Source organism: Nestor notabilis, unplaced genomic scaffold, assembly GCF_000696875.1.
Source record: "Nestor notabilis isolate BGI_N333 unplaced genomic scaffold, ASM69687v1 scaffold2479, whole genome shotgun sequence".
Classification (NCBI taxonomy): Eukaryota; Metazoa; Chordata; class Aves; order Psittaciformes; family Psittacidae; genus Nestor; species Nestor notabilis.
Genome location: NW_009942145.1, coordinates 5,284 through 13,795, shown reverse-complemented (window position 1 = coordinate 13,795; position 8,512 = coordinate 5,284). Strand labels below are relative to the sequence as shown.

The window sequence follows — 8,512 nt, the reverse complement described above, 5'->3', positions numbered from 1 at the left end:
AGGAGGGCACAGTGAACCCTGCTCACCACCCCTGAGCACAGGGAAGCATCAGCCCCGTTCACTCTACTGGATCCCACCACCCACTCTTTCCTGCTGAGTTGTCAGTTTGTATTTTCCCACTACTGCATCTGCCAGTGATTTCTGCAGCTGGGGCTCTGAGAGCAGAAAAGTAGAAGACCCAGAAACTAGCTACCAGCTTTTACCACCTGGTACTGTTGAAGATAGTGATGAACAAAGGGGCTTCAGCTGACACCTTGAAGTCGTGTGATATTACAAGCAGCGTGCAGGATGAGAGGTTTGGCTGCAGCCTGCCTCTAGCGTGCTTCAGTGGGAATTTCCCCAGGGAGTTACTGGCCCCACAGCAGCTTGTCTGCCCTTGCATGCCTCACCTCCTGCCCAGCCCTATCCTGCCTCTCCCAGGCCACTCTTCACTCAGCCCCTCTTGCTAAGGGCCGGCAGCACCCCCAGCCAGGCAGCTCCTGCACCCTGAGCCCCATCCCAGGAACTCCCTGCCCAGGCTTCCTCAGCCAAAGGTGCACTCAGGCCCTGCTGTGCAAAGTCCTCCTCCTCTTCTGGCAGTCTGCTCCAGTTGTGTTTTTTCCCCTTCCACGAGTTCACTGATACTTCTTACTTCTAAACCCATTTGCCAGTTGCTACTTTCTGTTTTAAGAGGCTCCTGCTGGCTGAGCCCATGGACACAAAGGTGAATGAAGCACTTACCTGGCACTACAGCCTGCTCTCAGTGAAAACAGGAAAGGAATTCAAGAAGGTATTTGACCAGGCATTACTGAAGCTAAGATTTATTTGTAATTTTAACGCTGTGTGGAAAGTTTGTTGTTTAAAACTGTATACAGGAAATCTAAGCTGTAATTCTCCTCTGTCTTTGATCAACATGCCAGAGTGCTGCTGTGAAGTGAAATAGTGTAGTCTGGCAGATGAGAATTTTCTCCCAAGGGCATTCCCTGAGGAACACAACAGTGCTGATTTAATAAGGAAATAAAACTTGAAATACATGAATGCTGCCATGTACATGCTTTTGAGGCACTTGGGAAGAAATAAAAATGATCTAAGAATACAGAAGCCTTCATTCGACAGTTCTTTAGCATTTTAACCACAAAGGCAGCCTGTGTAGTCCCTCACAGGTTGAGCTCTCAGTAAAGAGAGGATCCTGTTGCCTGGAAGGAGGATGAAAGCTAGGCAGATACTGGTGGAGTAAGCAGCATGGGTGTAGCTATTGCTAAATCCCTGTGTTGTTTGTGAATAACACTTAATCATAACAGTGGTTTACCCAGCAAAGTCATGCTGCCTCTCAAGGCAAGTTTTTCTCCATTTAGGTACTTGTGGCAAAAACGTGAGCCTACAGCCTTCTAAAATGACATTGTACACATCCAATGGGATTACAGCAGCTGTGGTGCAACTTTGAACATAAAGTGGAATGGAATTTTCTTCAGTTTTCTTGCAAAGTTTAACTAGCTTTGGGTAGCAAGCCCCAGTACAGGAGCTCACTTCATTACAAGCACCCAGTGTGCAGACACACTAACATAAGTTGTGAGAGGTGATCAAAGCAAGCTTTGTAGTAAATTCTCCCACTCTTGAGGAAGAAGCGTAAAGTACACACACTCCAGTTGTTCCCACATCCTATTGTTGTTCTTTTTTCATTTCAGGGTTTTGTTTTTTCCCCACTTCCATCCATTACAACATTCAAAGCCTCTAACGAGAAAGAGGAATGCCTTGGCAAGCAAGACCTGACCTTTCCTGCAGTATGGCTACGTGGCATGTGGAGTTCAAGATTTCCTGTTGTTTCTTTTACTCTTCACAGCACTTGGCAGCTCACATGGACTGCACAGTACTTCTTGTAAGGAACACTTGCTGGAACTGCAGACACTGAGCAACACATACCACAGCAGTTTTGGATGGCTAAGCAAAACTTTTCTAGCGTTTAACATTTCAGACAATGCTTCTGAAGGAAGCTGTCTGTGAACAAATCAAAGCTATTATTACATTGTTTTGCATCCCATCTGATCTTACATATAAACCAAGTGAGGCTTTGAGTGGCTTGCAGTGTTTGGAAGAGGTTACCTGGTGCTCAGTGCTTGGAATGGGCAACAGCATTTTGTTAAAGCTGCACTGGCTATGGAGTGTACCAATGCACCAGCATCACACCTTCACTGGAACCCTCTGCTTGTGCTCCCTGCTCTCCTCTGTTGGTACAGGAGTGGGCTCCCAGCAGTCTCTGCCACAACCCACGCTCACCAGGCTCCTGTCTGGACCTGCACCTTCCCACTTCCGCCTAATCCCCTTCACAGCTCTTTAAAACTAGGCAGATTATGCTCACAGAAGTCACAGTTTTGCCTGAATTCTGCTGATGCCATATAACCTGTCAAACCCCACCTTGATTAGAGTTCTAACTCCTGGAGTTATTTTTATTAGGGATGTCAAATTACAGCCAATTTAATTACAAGGACCCAGAGTTAATGCTTGCCTATTTTAACAACTTGGTCTCCTTGAATGCTTTAAATCAGATGCCTGTATTAACATCTAGTTGTGTTAATTTACAACCCATTTCAGCCAGCTGCCCTAGGATGATGGATTAGAATTACTAACGTAATTTTCTTAGCACAGAACAAAGTCTCAGGAAGTGAGGGAGGTTTGATTTAGCACTGTTGTACACCAGCACAACAGCTGGTTATGGGCTTTCTCTGAAGAGATGCACCTAAGGAAACTCCATTGCCTCTTAAAGCACAACACAACGTTCAAGACCATAAATATGAAAATATTTCACACTATTTTCAACTCAGTAATGCCTCAAGATGAATTTCAGAACAAGATAAAAGTCTTACCACTAACACAAAGTAGATTTTTTTTAAAGTCCTTTATTAATCTGAATATAAAAAGACAGAAGCTGCCTACAATATAGGACAAAGCTCTTGCTTTATGAGGAAAAAAAATTTTCTTTACAAAGTGAAAAAATAAATACCCTTTTAGAGTAAGGTTTATATGCTAATGTGTCATAAAAAAGTAGAGTTTTAATATTCTGACAAAATGTCTGTGCAAAGAAACAGATGCATAAACACACATTACTGCTACATTAAGGCAATATGAAAAGTATAGTCAGAAAATTTCAGTAAAGTGACAGTGTACTTTTCTAGCTTTGATTAAGCCAGTATTGCACCCAAACACGGTTTCTAGTTCCCTCTGCACCCTGGAGAACACACTAGGAAACCAGAGGCCAAAATGCCCAAGTAGGGGGGGGTGGAATTTAAAAACATTTTAGCAGGAAATGACCTAGCCAATAAAGCTGTTAACTGAAGAAAGCATTTAAAATTATACACAACCCTTATTTTAGGAATTAATGGTACATGCTTAACAGTTTAAAATCGTTCTCCAAAACCAAAGCCAACTTAAGGGGCAGCTGACTGCAGCTCCCAAGACCACCAGCCAAGTTGGATGTGAGAACCTGGGAGTACCTTGCCCATGGAGAGCTGTAAATGAAGTCCCATAACAGAGCTCCCACAGGACACTGCCAGCCAGGAGACTACCCTTAATACCTCAAGATTAGCAAACTTGTCCCACCCTTCCAAAGCTATTCCCTCAGAATTTTATTTAATGGCATTCTGAGTTAAACAGCTACTTGATGAAGTCTTATAACCTTAAGAACCATTCTTAAAAAAGTTCTCTTCCAAGCAGTTTACTGAAAGCAGAAACTATGAGCCATACTAAACTCGCAATTGTAAAAGCTAGTCTTACTACTAAAATAAATGGAGCAACTGTACTAAAAAGGATTTAGAGAGCGTAAAACAAAAGCCTGCATTGCTCTTGCTGGGTATATCACTACATGTACACCACACTTCTCCAGGGTTACCTTTACCTAGCTTTGTGGCAACATCACTGTGCTACAAGCCTACGCATCATTCTCCTCTTAAGTTACATGAAGCAGTTACACTTCTCCTCTCACAAGATGTCCCAAACCATTTTGGACATGCTGAACAAAGAATATTTATGTTTAAAAAAATGCAGTATTTTTGCTTTTGATTGTGGATAGGTGCCAGAGTGATTGCCTTTTTCACAATCAATGGTTGCATTTCATATTAGTGCAGTTTAAAGAGTACAGGATGGGTTTAAAGTGTATACGTAGATCATATCACAGTCAGATTGAGCAGACTGGTGTGGGTTGGCAAGTACACATGCTGGACATGCTCTACACGAGATCTGCAAACAGGACATGACTGAAAAGGAAAAACATTAGGAAATTAGTTTACTTCATATTTTGAGAATCTCTACACTTGAGAGCTCCCACCATGCACACAGTAACAGAACACTTCTCCATAATCTCCATATTTAAAAGAGTAGCATGAGAAACATGCAGCTAACTCTTACTCTCACCTCAAGTTAAGTTGGCACAGCTAACATCTTTTGAATGCATTATCTTAGCAGAACGTGCTCAGGAATTAGTTTGATATTCTAGAGAAGCTTATTTTCAAAATTGTAGTAATGTAAGCATATTATAGATATTAATCTGTTGACTGTTAAGTATAAAGAAAACCAAAACTTCCAACTATTTGGTAACTCATACATTAATGGCATTGCAATTACCTGCAATTGGGCAGCACAGGTCTTGCAGCATACCGTGTGGCCACAGGGACAAAAGGTTGAATTTATTTCTTCTTCACAACACACCATACAAAGCATGGACTCCTTTAGCTTCCGCAGCTTCTCTTGCAGAGCTTTTGTTTGCTGGCAGCTGAGACCCTCACAATTATCACAGTTCATGCTACTTTCAGAAGACTTAAGAGGGGAACTTGGTGGGGTCTGGTCACTTCTTGAAACAAGATCCACAATGCCAGCATTATAAAGAGCTCGCCTTGCATGATCATAAACTTCTTTTGATGTTCTTTTAATGTCAAAGACATATTTTTTACCAAGATTAATGTTTTCATTCAGGAATAGGGATGCTAAGTGACCCTTTAAGTCTCGACTGTATTGCATCATGACCGCACTGGTGACAGTGTCACACCTATAAAAACAATAGGACAAACACAAACTTGGTTAGTGTAAACCTAACCTTGCAATAATTTGTTCCCAAAGTGAAGTACCAGCACTGAAATTAAAGCAAATAGAGCAGTCTGAGGCAATATTTAAGCTCTTAAATGTTGTTTGCATGACAACTCTACTTTGCAAAGTAACAGTTATTTTACATCTTCAAAAATGTGAAAAGTCTGATAAAATGGAGTCAGCCTATGGAAGGGATTTGGGCATTATGCTAACATAAACAGCCAACACTTGCTTAATCCACAGTTCAGCTTGGCAACACCTCTTTACATGGTAACTTCCAAACACTGCATTAAAGAATGCCAATTAATAGTCTTTGGCATAACACCTCTTTCTTTAGACAGGCTCTCAAAAATTTTTTTAGCATAGAGTCAAGCAACGCCTTGAACCAAATTTCTACTCAGTACTTTCTATACTAGTATTGTATCATCTGAGGGGAACCAGTGTGAATGCACTGTAGAGAATTAAATTAAAGCATTTGTATTTGCCACCAAGTATTTCAGCTACCCATACCCTGCTTGTCACTTAGTGATACAGTTACATCTGCAGAAGCCTGTTAAGGCACATCACTTCTCTAGACAATGTAGGAAAGAAAGCACAAAGAGAACACAAGGATTACAGTCTCACAGGGCCTAAGGTCCAAGATCTAAGCTTATGACCAAATGTTATTACCCTACTAAAATTCTGCTTACATGAAAAAATCAGAAACTGTGAAGGACAGCAGAAGTTACAAACAGAGACAATGATCAAAAAGTTAAGACTGTCTAAGAGGTTATACAATGCTTTAATTGTCTGGGAAAAAAGTATCATGTGCAAAACTGCGCAAGGGCATATAATTACAGAGCAGAGGACATGCTTAACATTGAGCTCCAAATAAGTAGTAGTTAGCTGCTCATTAGCTGCAGTGGCTAGAAAGGCAACTACTTGGTGTTAACTGCTGTAACTGTATTAAAATGGTATAATTAGAGAAGATGGGCTGGTCTTTGCCTAGTGTATGTACTTTCCTCTGCTCTACTTCTCATAGAAAAAGAAAGTATGTATTCTTTATGAAGATTCAAAGAACATGGTAAGTTTATATTCTGAAGTGCTGTTACTCATAGTGGTAGATTGAGACATTTTGCTTACTTGTCTTGTACTCCCACCCCACAAAATAGAAAACAGCAAAAACCTGTTCAGCTTCTGGACTTAAGAGAAAACTAGAGGCTACAGAGACAATGAAATTTTGCAGAGAAGTTTTGAAGTACGGACTGCTGGCTGCTTAATTCAAATACTGTGGAGCAGAACAGCAGCAGCTGACTAGTGGCAATACTGACCTGTAAAATGCATGTGTCTCTGTAATTGCTCTATAAAGTCCACTTGCTGCCCTTGTACTGATCATCTTAAACAAGAGAACTACGCTATTACCAGACTCCTTGGTAACAGTCAGATATACATTCTTCCCAGACTGAGTTGCCATTTGAACAACAGGATAAGCAATCCTATAAATGAATATAAAAAAAATAGAAAGGTTATTTAGCTTTTAAGGATGAGGGCATTTTTCATAAGCTGCTATGGTGCACTTTTATCAGAAATTACAATGATCTCCAACTGTTTTCTGTGATGTTGAAGATGCTGCCTCAAAAATACTTACAAAAAACAAGAGTATTAAGGCCAGTTGTCACCTTGATTATAAGCAGGTAGCGTCCTCAGACCCTACGTTCCAATAGCTCCCTTTAGTAATGCATAGTGCAATTTTTTAAGTTCATGTAAGAACTAAAGGCATGCTCAGTACTCTGAAAAATGGAAGATGAAAATGGCTCCACAAAACACGTACCTGTTGATAGGACTGAAGTCATCTTTACAGATGGATATGCCTTCAGGTCCAACACCAATAAGTAGCTTTTGCCCTTCACTGTCTCTCACTGCGTGCCACTCTACCCCATAGTTCTCCAGAGTTGTAACAATCTGCAGAACCTGGTATTCAGCAGAAGCTTGACTTAGACCTTCCAGCTCTTTGTGCTTTGCAATAATGCTGTTGATAAAAAGATTAAGGATAGGTGTATTAACCCAAGTATGTGCTGTTACTGTCAGCAGCTTGTTTTAACATGTTTGGGTTTTTTTAATGACAACATATTATTAAACACTCCTGACGTGCCTTACCTGACTATAGCTTTCCAGTAATCATGAACTGGAAAAACTTGAGAATGGCCAAAACATCCTGAGACTGTTCAGAGGACAATACTGTGCATTTGCTCAGAAATTAAAAAGCTACAATGTAATCAAGGCTTTACAACTAACAATCTGCCCCAACATATTTACCTGAACAACCATGAAGTTCATAACTAAAGGAAAAAAAAAAGCCTACAGAAAACTGTGAGAAAGTTTCTCAACAATATTCAGAAATTGAACTATGAAGGTGTTTTGGGAATTCTGTTTACTTCTCAGCGTAAGGGTCCTAAGCCAGATAAATTCTTGCTACTCTTTCACAAGTGTAGGTCTAAGAAATTCAATTACCCTGCTCCAAATACTTAGATACCTCTACTTCACAGACTACTAGAGGTTCAATAGTTTTTGCTTTCCACAAAAAAAGGCCTAACTCATTTGAGCTTAAAAATTAACTGAAATCAGAATATTAGTGACACATACAGGTTGTATTTTGATCTCCAAAGCTATCTAAGTTTGCTTTTTTTTTTTTTTTCACACCACAAGATAAACTATAGCATCAGCAATTAAGGGCATAACAAAATCTTATGCCTTTGATCTCCAAAAAGGAGGGTATATCATTGTGCTCTTTTTACCTCTCCAAAATGGTAGTGGTAAGCTCTTTTGCACACAACTCTTCATAATTGTACTTGGCAGTGTTCTGGTTATAATCTCCAAACTTCATCTGTGCCAACAATGCACTAAGTTCAATTGCATGCTCTGAAGAACACTGAAGATTACCAGCAAGAAGATCTTCTTTTATATGCAGGAAAAACATATGCCTGAAATGGAATAAGAAACGTGTTAAAAGATTATTGTAATCAAGATATGTATCAAATAACATCTCAGCTATGTTTCATATCATTAGTTTGGTAGTCAAGAATTTTCAATGAATATACCAAATAGAGAAAGTCCGGCAGAAGGGGAAATGGAAAAAAAAAAAAAAAAAACCCAAACAAAAACAAAAACAAAAAGGACTTCCATCATCTTATTCACTTACACTTCAAGATGAGGCTACAACTAAAGACTGTATCTAAAAGCACTATTTAAAGAAATGAGCATTTTAATGGCATGTTCTTAAGGATAAGACCTGCTTTAACTCCTAAAGCCACTTAGTAATTTCAACTTAGCAAGAAAAATATCAATGAAATGTATTTGGATTAGTTTCCTACATTTACATTTCCTTGGCTGCTGTTTACAAATTACTGTGCATTTCGCAAAAGCAAGTTTGGACAGAGCAGCCCAAACCAGCATACACACTTCCACCATGCAACAAGAGAAG

At 39.9% G+C, this 8,512-nt stretch overlaps 1 protein-coding gene across 1 annotated transcript; it reads right to left on the bottom strand.

Moving 5' to 3' along the window:
- Positions 1-2,858: 2,858 nt before the first annotated feature.
- Positions 2,859-8,012, bottom strand: MYLIP (myosin regulatory light chain interacting protein; the record flags this gene model as incomplete). Its single annotated transcript, XM_010021241.1, has 5 exons — positions 2,859-4,226; positions 4,594-5,014; positions 6,363-6,527; positions 6,863-7,060; positions 7,827-8,012. Coding segments are annotated over 5 exons (1,060 nt in total), but the record flags the coding sequence as incomplete, so codon positions are not given.
- Positions 8,013-8,512: the final 500 nt, after the last annotated feature.